Consider the following 14025-nt stretch of genomic DNA (forward strand, 5'->3'; position numbering starts at 1 on the left):
CCTTTTGTCTGAAATTGGTGGTTATATCAAAGGATGAGATGGTAATTATGAAGATGGCAGAGAAGTGAAATGAAACCTCATCTGTTTCTGCTAAGATCCACTAGAGGGGGTAGATAAGTCAGTGTTGACATGAATCAACCATGCCAATGCAGTGGTGTAACTGTTCACTGCCTTGCTCTCCTCCCAAAGTAAATCATTTAAAATGAAACATGCTTAAATTTAATCCAAAAAGCATGATTTTATGAAGCTTTAAAACTGTTTAACGAGATTGATTTGGGAGTCGGGGGGGATGTTATTACAATAGGATACACAGTGTACAAAACATTAGGAACACCGTCCTAATATACTGTAGAGTTGCACCCCCTTTTGTGCTCAGGACAGCCTCAATTTGTCGGGACATGAACTCTACAAGGTGAAAAGTTTTCCACACATGATGCTGGCCCATGTTGTCAAGTTGGCTGGATGTCCTTTGGGTGGTAGATCATTCTTGATACACACGGGAAACTGTTGTCTGTGAAAAACCCAGCAATGTTACAGTTCTTGACACACTCAAACCGGTGTACCTGGGACCTACTACCATACCCCATTCAAAGGCGCTTAAATATTTTGTCTTGCCTGTTCACCCTCTGAATGGCACACACACACAATCCATGTCTCAATTGTTTTAAGTCTTAACAATCCTCCTTTAACCTGTCTCCACCCCATTCATCTCCACTGACTGTAGTGGATTTAACAAGTGACATCAATAAGGGATCATAGCTTTCGACTGGATTCACCTGGTCAGTCTATGTCATGGAAATAGCAGGTGTTCCTAATGTTGTGTACACTCAGTACATAGTCTAGATACCTGTGAAAACATGATTCTGCCTGGTTTAAGATTTTATGTAGATGGTTTGAGAAGAAGACTAGTTCAGTGTGGTGTCAGACGAAGGTAGAAAACCTACAGAAGCACATACATCACTTTAGTTCACACACAATTTAGGAGTCGAAAAGTAATTAATTTGTTCAACTTTAAACAGCCTAGTCATCAACCACTCTAAATCTCTTTATTTCTTCCAGTCCATTGACAGTGGCAGTTTGGCCAACAACAAAAAAATACTATTTTCTTTAATAATACATAACATCAGTAAAATAGGTTTTTAGATACTGGGGTACATGACCATACACGATGTTATGGGCCAATGCCAGTTTATGCTGTGGGACCCTTTAATCAACTGATAGCCACTGTAGTTCACTGAGCTGAGACGGACCAACATGAGCCCGATGACTAAGATTCAAAATTACCCTTGACATTTTATTTGGAGCTGTCTAACTTGTTCTTGATGAACTTGGGGGAGCTACTGTACCAGGTAGTGCATGCATAATCAAAGTGATGCTTAACTAACGCTGCTGAAAGTTTTTTCAAGGTCCCTTTATTTAGAAACGTGGCTTTTGGTGACCTTGGTAACCAGAAACAAGCATGGGATTTGTTTTCCTTCCTACCGTGGCTCAGTGGCAGGCAGACCTTATTCCTCTCTCCAGTCTCACTGGTGAAGCTCCAAGAGAACGGTTGGATGTGTAGATTGATGCGTAGATTGACCTCAGGGACTTTGACACAACATAGCTGCTTCCCCTAGTACAGGTGGGAGTGGGGTCTCAAAATAACACAGCTGCTTTAGTCGGAGTGGAATCTCATAACAAAAAGCTAGAACTGAACAGCCCTAGGTGACTGGGGCAGAAATCCTTTAGGTGACTGGGGCAGAAATCCTTTAGGTGACTGGGGCAGAAATCCTTTAGGTGACTGGGGCAGAAATCCTTTAGGTGACTGGGGCAGAAATCCTTTAGGTGACTGGGGCAGGAATCCTTTAGGTGACAGGAGCAGGAATCCTTTAGGTGACAGGAGCAGGAATCCTTTAGGTGACAGGAGCAGATGTCAGATGTCTTTACTGGCTGTTCCTGGCTGTTCCTGATACAGCTAGTTGTGTACAGCTTTGTTTTCAGCCGGTCCACACACTCTTGACCCTGCACACGCTGTACCCTGTCTGTATAAGTGTTGACATGTACTATAAAAGCCCATGTTCAAGAGTGCAAGAATGTTATTATGTTCTCTTCCTAATTTAAAGAACACAAACAGTGAGTAAGCTATCGCCACACTGCCCCCAAATATGTGCGAAGTGCACAAGCTGGTTGGAAAAGGAATGAAAATATTCCTCATGTGGTCAGCAGATGTTTTAAGGCCTGCTCAACTGACACAAGAGCAAGGCACTAGTTGCGTAATACCAACCGGCTGGAAAGTGACACTTAACGGAGTGATATTTGTGTGCTGACGTGCTCGTAGGTGTGTGTATGTGCGTAGGTAAGTAGGTCTCTGTATGTGTGTTTGTTTGCTACATGTCTAGCCGCTGTCTGTTTGGTCAGGGCGGGCGGATATGTGTGTGAGTGTGTGTGCGCGCATGTAGTTAAGTCTATGTACCTGGGTGTTTGACCTTCATACATGTTCTGTGTGTGTGTGTGTGTGTGTGTGTGTGTGTGTGTGTGTGTGTGTGTGTGTGTGTGTGTGTGTGTGTGTGTGTGTGTGTGTGTGTGTGTGTGTACGTGTGCCGTGTCTAGCCACCATGTGTCTGGCCTCCTCCCTGGGTCAGGGTCTAGGAATCAGCTTAGGCTGCTGCTGAGGCTGGACGCGTTCCTCTCCTTTGTCTTGGTGTCAGACACTTTAATAAGATTAGAACCAGCAATAACACCTTCATTGTTTTTCTAACAGCCCTCAGTCCCTACCCAGACAGAACCATCTGCAAAGCCAGTGGCTAGCTCTTCCATGGCCAAGGCTCCTAAGAGCTTTTAGGGTCAGAAACTTTGGATATGTTCCCCGCAGGAACGGAGGCAAAGGGCGACGTTACTCGCAGGTACCTCAAGCGATGGGTTTGGACTGTGGCCCCGCACCATGGTTTTCGTGCAATTCGTGCCGTTCACCGGGGGATAAAGCACAGAGCTACTTAGCTGTTGCACAAATGCACATACAACATTGTAAACCCACTGTAAAAAGAAAAAAGGCAGGAATGGAAAAACATTTTGGGCACATTCTAAGCCAGCTGTGTATTTCTGAGGACTGGTACATCACTGTGGGAAACAGGTGCTATACTGGTCACAGCTTCAAGGAGATAATCAGGTATTACTGCATTACAACCTTAAAGGGTTCTTTGGCTTTACCCATAGGAGAACCCTTTGAAGAACCATTTTGGTTCCAGGTAGAACCCTTTACACAGAGGGTTCTACATGGAACCCAAAAGAGTTCTACCTGGAACCAAAAAGGGTTCTCCTATGGGGACAACCGAAGAACCATTTTGTATAGCTTGGTCACAGGTCATTTTCTGGTTGATGGTGGATAAAAATCACAGAATTAGATGCTGATTCAAAAGTCAGTGTAGATAGTGAAGCCCTTGACCAGCCCTTGACCGAGGCAGTCCTTGAACAGGTTCATTTTGATTAACAACATTTATAAGGGAGTATGAGACAGCTTAGATGCTGCCCCAGATGACCTAGAGTCAATCAGTAGCAGTGGCAGTTAGTCTGATGCCAACCTATCCTCATATGGTCATGGCAACCCTACAGAACATTGCTATGGTACTTCATTGGTGCATAATTGTTACCCAATTCACAATCAACATTTTTCCTTGTAAGTTGTGCCCATTCACTACAAACAATGTCCCAGGTATCTAGGCTCAAATAACAGATTGTGTCACATCTGTGACATTTGATCTGCTATGTTTAATCAGGTCCAGATAATGATGCTGATTTGAAGAAGGAAGATGTTGAGTTTTGAGCCCTGGTCTGGTCCAAGTCTGGTCTGCTGTGGTTGACTGTGCTTGTGCTACTGCTAAACACGCTTAGTTACATTGATTAGGGAGAGTGTGTGAGACAGCTTAGATGTTGACCTTGCCTTATCAGATCAGCAGCAACAGCCCAGCCTCCCCTGAGCCTGTCAAGTATGTGTATGTGGGGGCGACAGGCAGAGGGGGTCCCAAACAGACCCAGCTCAACTGCCCCGGACCAGGCAACGTCTACCCTGCCAAACACCCTGTTTGGAAGTCACCTTCAGCACCCATCAGAGATGGAGTCGGGCATGAGTGGAGGGGGTTGGTGGGTGGTTCTGTTACCTTGAAATGGATAGTTTGTGGTAGTACACTGGTGAGTCTGACCAAGAGACAACTGAAACTTCCAGAGGATAGTCCCATTCCAGTTAAACTCCAATCAACCCCTGACTTAGCAGTTGGCTCTCATGCTTTTACAGGACAAAGCAATGTTCCCTCACATCCCTCATAAAGCTCTCAATGTAACATCCCCATATCCCCATCTGTCAGACTGCAACTCAAAGATGCCAATTATTGGAGGTTTGGTTGAACTGAACTAATTGTTCTTGATTGGATGCTAATCTATCCTTTGTCCCATGACTCTGTATTCTATAATAACCCTATAGATCATTATTATGGCTCTGACAGCCTCTGCACTGTTATGTCATTTACGATTAACTATCTAATCTTGTCCTAGCAAATGTGTAAAATGTTCCTGTATTTGAGAGGGCAGGGTGGCGAGAAGGGAACCTAGGTAGGAACAGGTTAAGATCAGATTCAGTATCAGATGTAGGTGTTTTCTCAGAATGACAGGCGGTCACATCACACATCACCCCATCTGGACATTATTGGCTTGAGTTGACCAAGGCAAGAGGGACTAGTGGCTTTGTGTGGTGGTTGTGATTGTATTGCTGGTTACAAATCACACTATATCAACCTGTGAAATAACGCAATTTGGGGAATTTTGAAATATTGTCCAGTTTACTTAGCTGGTTTTCAGTGAGATATATTTCATTATGTTTATGGCTTTCAGCTTTTTTTGCTTTTAGATTGATGGAGTACTGCCAGCACAAGGGAAAGACAGTACGAGAAAACACCTCACACCCCTGTTTATTTTAACAGGAAATGGAATCCTTTGTAAGAACACCAAAACACACAGGAACTTATAGAATATTTATGTGACTGTTTTATTATCATGTCTCCATACTGTGAAATTGCGTGGGCTTGGATAAAATTAAATAAGTTATCAAAAACAACATGGTGCTTGTTTTGGACAAGGTTCAGAGAGGCTGCAAAGTCCTCACAGAAGGTCAAAAGGACTGTTTGCAGACAAGACATATAGGCTGAATGCAGGGAGGGTGTCAGAGTGCTTGGCGGGGCTTCTCTGGAAATCGTTATTCAATATGTGACATGTTTTCAAGCCTTCATGTGTCAGCGTTGGTGGGAATGTTGGGGTCTCAACCTCCCAGGGGTGAGGGCTGGAGGGGGAGGCTGGGGGTGAGGAGGCATCAAACCCAAGATGTCTGAATACATGTTGTGAGAAAGGGGATCACTTTGTACTGTTGCTCGGATTATGGTAGTGTGTGTGTTTGTGTGTCTACATGTGCGTGTGCACTTGTGTGTGTTAGTGTGTCAGCTTGTGTTTTAGTGTGTTAGTTTGTGTGTGTGTGTGTGTGTGTGTGTGTGTGTGTGTGTGTGTGTGTGTGTGTGTGTGCGTGTGCGTGTGTGTGTGTGTGTGTGTGCAAGCGTGCACACACTTTGTATATGCACATGTATGAGTGTGTTTGTGGAATATATGAATGTGTGTGCATACATGTGTGGAGTCTGTATGTGTGTGTTTATGTGTGTGAGCAGCAGGTTGCTAGTCTGCCAGTGTGCCTGGTCAGTGGGTCAGTGAGGGCTCTGACTGAAGTTAGAGCTGCAGGGGCCTGGGCCTCTTAGACACAGCAGGGGCCCCACTTGGAAGGATACTGGATGGAGAGAGACTGATGTAGATTTACACATGCATACAGACCCCTCAATCCATGTCCCATAGAATGTTGGGTTGACAGCTATGGGAAAGATCCTATTGTACCTCTCTAAGTGTGAACATCATGGACCCTGTTTCAGATGGCTCATAGTAATGGCTGGAAAGGAATAAATGGAATGGTATCGAACACATCAAACATATGGTTTCCATGTGTTTGATACCATTCCATTTACTGCATTCAAGCCATTGTTATGTGCCGTCCTCCCCTCAGCAGCCTCCCGTGGAACTAATGTTCCGAACAGTGATAGTAGATGGACTGAGAGGTCTCGGAAAATGGAAATTAGGCAGAAAGGGAGTTGTTTTTAAGGTAGGCTGTTCCTTTGCGACACTTCCAAACATTGTGTACTAATGTTTTCATAGAGTCCTCTGTTGACTGTTTATAACGTGTCATGACAATGTTCTGTCAGTGTTATACAGGTCTTATGACAGAGGATCAAGGTGTTGCTGATGTTTCCATAATCATGAGGCATATTCATCAGTGGCCGAGTAGGGAGATGTGTGAGCGTTCTCCGGAGTTCAATACAAACCTCTGACCCCAGGATGACAAACAGGGTTGGGGAGTAACTGGTTACATGTAAAACAAATGTTTATCAATTACGTTAGAAGCAAAAATATTGTAATCAGATTGCAGATACTTTAGAAAAAAACTAGATGATTACTTCAGAGAGGATGTTTGTGAAAAAAAATACATTATGTCATCTATCTGTTTTCTCAATGACATTCAATTCAGCATTGAAAAAGGAGCAAGTTTATGTTTGTTGCAGCTGAGGGAGTCTGACCACACGTCAGAGACCACTATGATGACACTTCTAATGCCTCTTAAGGGTAAAGTAATCCAAAAATAACTGAAAGTAATCAGATTATGTTACTGAGTTTGGGTAGTCCAAAAGTTAAGTTACTGATTAAAATGTTGGACAGGTAACTAGTAACTGATACATTTAGAAAGTAAAATACTGTGTCTGTGAAGAATATCACTGGGTATGGTGCCATCACCAGGAGACCCATTCACACTGTACATACAGTATAGTATGACCTACAATAGTCTTCATCATTTGGTCAGTGCTTATATTTGTCCTATTTCACACATGTACAAGTGTGTATTATATGCATGTGTTAATAGGAAATGTGTTTTGCATATCGCAACTCTCCCTGAGACACCCTTGGAGAGTGGGGCAAACCATTGTCTATGGCGACCCTGGAGCACTTTATGGTTAAGTCCCTTGTTCAAGGGCACGTCCCTTGTCGGCTCTGGGATTTGAACTAGCAACCTTTCGGTTAGTGGCCCAACGCGCTAACTGCTAGGCTACATGCCACCGAGTATCCTATAACCTACAGTAGCAGGAGAGAAGTCTCAGAGCAAAGATCTCCAAGAATGAAACCCTTTGCCTTCCCCAGGCAAGTATTGTGGATGTATTAAGCTCATTCCACATGGTTTTACTGATTCATCTCTGAAGATGTGAACCCACTCCTGGGAAAGGTTGAAAACAGCACTATGCAATGTGTTCAATAAGGCCATATTGATCCAGATAGTTAACTGTTTAGATATTATTATCCAAATATCTAAATGTGTATCAACATAAGAGTAAATATTGTGTCAATATAAAAATACTTATATCAGTATGAATATAATTTGTTTTCATGTTACCACAGTATGTTTTCCACATTTACAGTACTGCATAGTGGGCTACAATGAAGGTGGTCCAACTATTTACACAAAGGGGGAAAAGGTGTCACACGCGCCTTGCGCACCACACGCGCACAGCACAGGTATTTTGCCGGCGGTCCCTGCTCGAGCCTGCTGCTGCTGCGGACTTTTTAATATGTTCATCAGAACTGTAGCTCGCCTGGGATTTGCTGTCGGGGTAGACTAGCCACTGTAATTCATGTAGTTAGATCTTAAGTAATAGGGTTCAAATACCACCTAATCTCTCCAGACTATTAAACGTTGACCAGCGGACTGACGGAGTTCTTCACTGCAGCAACACTCCGCACTGACCACACGTCCTCCTGACCGTTTTATCACATTTTACTTTACATTTCAACTTCATTTCTCCCTTTGGCTTTGTCATTTATGACCATTTAATATTGTTGCACTCATCGGGAAAATTTTGCTAACTTCGACGCTCCTCGGATCTTGTTTTATTTCTTCGGGATCCTTGTGAAAGTCCCGTTACGCGCTGGATATGTGGTGGATGTTGTTTCCTCGATGGATCTGGTTTCTCTTTGGACAGTGCTACGTCTTGCTCCTGATCATAGACAGCTGTGTGAGGGTGAAAGCGATGCCAATGTCCATGCCCAACAAAGTGGTGTACTCTCACGCGGGCATGTGCCCCAACGAGATGAACCCCAACCTGTGGGTGGACGCCATGAGCACCTGTATGCGCGAGTGCGAGTTGGACCGGGTGAGTTTCTGGGATCAGTTTTCCTCGCGGGCTGGAGACAAATAGGGGACACTTTATTGTGTCAAAAGTTTATCTACATAAAGTTTCTGCAATTTCATTCATGGAATGAAAGGTGGAGATAAGTGGGACATGCGCACTCCGCACTGTTTTTGGTCATTAAAATTCAATTGTGACCACATTGCCTCTGTTGTTTATTTCTGCATTTCTCTTTGAATTAGATTGAATATCTCCTCAATCAGATATTTGTTCATAGACTACAGTTTTTGGAAATAGCAGACACTGGTGTATATACCCACAATATTACATTTGTTGTCAACAGATTGTTCACCTAGTCAGCTCAGTAATTCGAACCAGCAACCTTTCAGTTACTGACCCAACACTCTTAAGCGCTAGGCTACCTGCCACCCATGACTATTCACTCTAATAACTTGTATTACTCTGCATTAAGAGATATTGAGAAGTAAGCACGTAAAATGTATAGCCTACAATACCAACCTCACATTGCATAGTATTGTTTCATTACATTAGAAAATGCATCACTCTCAAGTTCCTTAACATCCTATATGTTCCCTGAGTGCATAATGAACTGAACCATGCTGATCCTAACAGAACACCTCCCATGTATCCCCTATCACCCCCAAGGACTGTGAAAACTTTGAGAAATGCTGCAACAACGTGTGTGGGAACAAGAGCTGTGTGGCGGCGCGCTACATGGACATTAAGGGCAAGAAGGGGCCGGTTGGCATGCCAAAAGGGGTCAAGTGTGACAAGTTCATGTGTACGCAGCAGGGCTCCGAGTGCGACATCTGGGAGGGCCAGCCCGTGTGTAAGTGCCGGGACCGCTGTGAGAGAGAGCCCCACTTCACATGCGCCTCAGACGGTATGACCTACTACAACAAGTGTTACATGGACGCAGAGGCCTGCTCCAAGGGCATCTCTATCTCTGTGGTCACCTGCAGGTAAACAGGAAACATCTATGTATAGACTCCCATATTAATCACATGTTAATAGAAAAGTTATGTATAGACTGCGGTGTTTACTGTTTTGTTGTACTATGACTGCTTTGTTATGTTGATATCCATCTCTATGGTAACAGGAACTGAAAATCAATAGATGGGATTCTGAATTATAACTGTAGACATAATAACCCTATATTTCTGTATTTGTATGAGATGTACATACTCCTCTGTAGTTACACAGGAGTAATGCTCACTCAATCTAGCGTTGCACTTAGCTTTTGTTTTATGCATTTTAGTTTCTTGTACCAACCTTTGTCTATCACACACCCAGCTCAAGGCGGATCACATTACTGTGGTAACTAATCTATTCTTCTCTCACTGACATCACCTCTGCAGGTACCACCTCACCTGGCCAAACACCAGCCCGTTGCCCATGGAGACCACCCTGCGGCCAACCACTGCCCTCCTGGAGACCACCCCCCCGGCCGACATCCATCCTCCAATGATGCTCAGCAGCCCCACTCAGCAGGCTGTGTTCGTGGGCGAGACAGCCAGCTTCCTGTGCGAAGTGTCAGGTAAGCCCAGTCCGGAGGTGACCTGGGAGAAGCAGCTGGAGGGCAAGGAGAACACAGTGATGAGGCCCAATCACGTGCAGGGGAACGTAGTGGTCACCAACATCGGCCAGCTGGTCATCTACAATGCCCAGCAACAGGACGCCGGCATCTACACCTGCACGGCCAAGAACCTGGGGGGGGCTGTGACCTCCCACAACCCCCTGTCGGTGATCCAGAGAGACACGGGCCGGAAGGAGGGTGAGGTAGGGAATGCCACCAACCCGTTCCCCTTCCCCGCCGAAGAGTGCCTGAAGGGGCCAGACAGTGACGACTGTGGGGAGGAGAGCATAAGCTGGTACTACGAAGCCAAGAGGAACAACTGCTTCACCTTCACCTACAGCCAGTGCAACAAGAACCGCAACCACTTTGACAGCTACGAGACATGCATGTTGTCGTGCGGGGCGGAGCTGTCGGCTCCCTGCTCCCTGCCCAGCCTGCAGGGACCCTGTAAGGCCTACGAGCCCCGCTGGGCCTACAGCAGCACCCTCAAACAGTGCCAGTCCTTCATCTGGGGCGGCTGTGGAGGCAATGAAAACAACTTTGAATCCAAAGAGGCCTGCGAGGAGATGTGTCCTTATCCGAAGAACCATAACTGTAAGATGTGTAAACCGCGGGGCAAGATGGTGACCAGCTTCTGCAAGAGCGACTTCATCATCCTGGGGCGCGTGACAGAGTTGCCTGAAGAACAGGACTCGGGCCACGCCCTGATCACCGTGGAGGAGATCCTAAAGGACGAGAAAATGGGCCTCAAGTTCTTCGGCCAGGAACCCTTGGAGGTGACCTTGATGAACATGGACTGGAACTGCCCATGCCCAAACATCACCACGGCCAACGGGCAGCTCATCATCATGGGAGACGTCCACAACGGCATGGCCGTGCTGCAGCCCGACAGCTTCGTGGGGAGCTCCACCGCACGCAGGGTCAGGAAGCTCCGAGAGGTCATTCACAAGAAGACCTGTGACTTTCTCAAAGAGTTCCCAACAAACCAGTAGTTACTCTCTGAGAGATCCCCACTATCCTGTACAAGAGCTGTCTATGTCAAGAAGAGCAAACTGGTTCTAGCATCCAGTAGTAGCTATTGTCTGAGATTTCCCCACTATCCAGTAGGGAAGATATCTAGAAGAGTAGACTGGGACTTTTTCAAAGTTTCTTACCATTCAGTAGCCGGATGATGGCATTTGTTGATTATTGCTTTCTCCTTCTCCTAAAGGTGGGGACTGAGCAAATACCTTAACACTGATCCAACAAGCTGTTTCCCTACCCATGACTTTCTCATTAGTTTCCATAGAAGTCACATTTTGTATGCATTTTGTCATATTTTCCACTGGCTATCTCCTTCACTCTGATGTTCCCCATATACAGTGGATATCTAGAAGATCCATGGCTTTCTCAGATGACGGCTGCTGTTAGCTGATTCCAGATTCTCTCTCTCTTTTACTCTGAAGTTTAGACATTAAGTGTTGGGGCTCCTCTGTACTATGGAAATGGCTGGAGGTATATTTAAAACAACAACAGATTTATACTTTGTGTGGATTCACTTTCTGAAAGGAGAGCTAAATGTCCATATATAGTACTGTAGTGATGACTTATATCAAGCGCTTACCTTGGAAATATTTTAGTTAAACTAAAATGTCTCTTTGAATAATATTTTAAATTCAAATATATTATCTTGGTATGAATATACTAATGCCTGTCAGATAGCTAAACTCTGTGCCTTGGTTAATATGAATGTTATATTATGTTGACTTAAAGTATCTATGTTATCCTGAAAGAGACGTTTTGTAATATATATTCTGAGTGCTTGAGCTCACGATAATGTAATGTAAAGCTTGTGGAATCAAACAACTCCTTTGATTCCACTAGAAACCACTTTGTAGTTCATGATTGCTTATCCAGTACATGAACTGTTCTTAACATCATATTTATTTTTTATCCTCTCCTTTTAGAGATACATCCAATTCAATAATGGACAGACTTGTTTTGTGTTATTTTGTAAATCCAAATGATAAAGATGTTCATAACACAATGGTAAAGAAATAAAAATGACACTTTGAAAGAATATCCACTTCTTATCTCTGTGTTGCGCTATGCTTCTATACCTGTAAAATGACTGGCAGCAGGTGGTCTGTCTGTCTGTCTGTCTGTCTGTCTGTCTGTCTGTCTGTCTGTCTGTCTGTCTGTCTGTCTGTCTGTCTGTCTGTCTGTCTGTCTGTCTGTCTGTCTGTCTGTCTGTCTGTCTGTCTGTCTGTCTGTCTGTCTGTCTGTCTGTCTGCGTGTATTTGTATGTTCACATGCAAGCGTAATTGTGCATGTGTGCGTGTCATTTTCTAGTTTATACCAGCCCCCTATCTTCCTCCACCCCCTTTCCTCATCCCCCCTTCACATGGAGGGCCAAGTTTGGCATTAAATCTGGAGCAGGTCACATTCCAGCCCAGCTGTGAAGAGCTGCTGAGCCCAGGGGGACGGAGAAGAGAGCAGCCTGGCCGGCCCTGTGTTGTGTCTGGGTCTGGCTGGGCCCTCCATCCTCCACCCACCACCCACTGGCCCTCAGATCTTTCATGTGTGAGGGGCTGACTGAAGGGGGGAGGAGAGGGGGAGGAAAGGATGTAGGCCATCTCTCTCACCCTCGGCTGGACACATCTGTGTAAAGGGGCTATGCGGAGGGGGAGAGGGGGAAGTGAGGGGTTAGATGAAGGGGCGGTGACGGGAAAGCAAAGTGGAGTTGGGATGGAGTGATGCATGCTTTCTCTCTCTCTCTCTCCATCAGATGGGCACCCTGCAGTCTGTCTCTCTCTCATCTCAGTGCTCTCTCTCCAGCCACTCTCTGACCCGACGCGGGGGGAGGTGGTAGGCCCACAGACTGGGCTGTGTTTAAGGCAGAATTTGAACTTTTGACTTGGCTGGCTGGGCTGAAGCCAGGGCTGGAGGCTGGGGGGGGTTGGGACTGGGGTAAAGGGAAAGGGCTAGAGCTAGGATGTAGGGCTGGAGATAGGGCTTAGGTTGGGGTAAAAGGCTGAAGCTGGGGCTGGTCCCTGGGCTAGGGTATAAAGCTAGTAGTCTGGGGTTAGGGTCAGGAGCTGGGGTTGTGGCTGGGGTAGGTAGTGGTCTGGGGTTAGGGGCTGGAGTTGGGGTTACAGCTGGGGGCTGGAGTTGGGGTTACGGCTGGGGGCTGGAGTTGGGGTTACGGCTGGGGGCTGGAGTTGGGGTTACGGCTGGGGGCTGGAGTTGGGGTTACAGCTGGGGGCTGGAGTTGGGGTTAGGGTTGGGACTGGGGTAGGTAGTGGTCTGGGGTTAGGGGCTGGAGTTGGGGTTACGGCTGGGGGCTGGAGTTGGGGTTAGGGTTGGGACTGGGGTAGGTAGTGGTCTGGGGTTAGGGGCTGGAGTTGGGGTTACAGCTGGGGGCTGGAGTTGGGGTTAGGGTTGGGACTGGGGTAGGTAGTGGTCTGGGGTTAGGGGCTGGAGTTGGGGTTACGGCTGGGGGCTGGAGTTGGGGTTACGGCTGGGAGCTGGAGTTGGGGTTAGGGTTGGGACTGGGTAGGTAGGTAGTAGTCGTGTTGGGGCTTGGCCTTGATCCGAGGCTGACACTGTGACTGGGACTAGATCAGAAAGAGGGACAGGGAAATAAAGGATAAAGAGTCAACAAGGTTTTCCCAGGGTGGGCCCCTCACCCGTCTACCCCCTCGGGCCCACACACAGCACAGGGTTGACCCCTGACCCCCTAAGCTGCTAATGAAAAAGAGGCCAGGAGGAAAAGACCACTTTCATTAAGGTCTGTTGACAAGTGTTACGTACGGAACTAGTCAGGACCTAGACATAGAAGTCAGGCTCAAGTTCACTTTGAACCCACAGACCAAACAGACCATAATAACACAAGCTCTGCTTAGAGGCACACACATCTCTTGGTAGCCATGGAAACAAAATCATGGCAACTTTGAAAACACATTTCTGGCAATAGATTATTTTCAAGATGGATACATTTAAACTAGGCTAGTCTTATATGCTCTGATGAGAACATCTCTGCTTTCAGCCTGAAAATGCTTTACACATTATTTGACTCATTCCTTAATATACAGATCATATTTATTGTGTTTGGGTATAGGCTACAGTTTTAAAAACATTAACACTGTAATGCAGTTTTCTACTCTCCTTTATTCTAGGTAGAAACACTGACCTCTGTTGATGACTTAGAGGAGT

General features: G+C 45.9%; 1 protein-coding gene across 1 annotated transcript; it reads left to right on the forward strand.

Annotated features, from left to right (window-relative positions):
* The first annotated feature begins 7574 nt into the window (after positions 1–7574).
* On the forward strand, positions 7575–10999 carry LOC120042195 (WAP, Kazal, immunoglobulin, Kunitz and NTR domain-containing protein 2-like). Its single transcript, XM_038987072.1, has 2 exons — positions 7575–9217; positions 9614–10999. The coding sequence occupies exons 1-2, from the start codon at positions 8970–8972 to the stop codon at positions 10821–10823; spliced, it is 1458 nt and encodes a 485-aa protein (XP_038843000.1). The 5' UTR covers positions 7575–8969; the 3' UTR covers positions 10824–10999.
* Positions 11000–14025: the final 3026 nt, after the last annotated feature.

The sequence above is a fragment of the Salvelinus namaycush genome, unplaced genomic scaffold (assembly GCF_016432855.1).
Source record: "Salvelinus namaycush isolate Seneca unplaced genomic scaffold, SaNama_1.0 Scaffold631, whole genome shotgun sequence".
NCBI classification, from domain to species: Eukaryota; Metazoa; Chordata; class Actinopteri; order Salmoniformes; family Salmonidae; genus Salvelinus; species Salvelinus namaycush.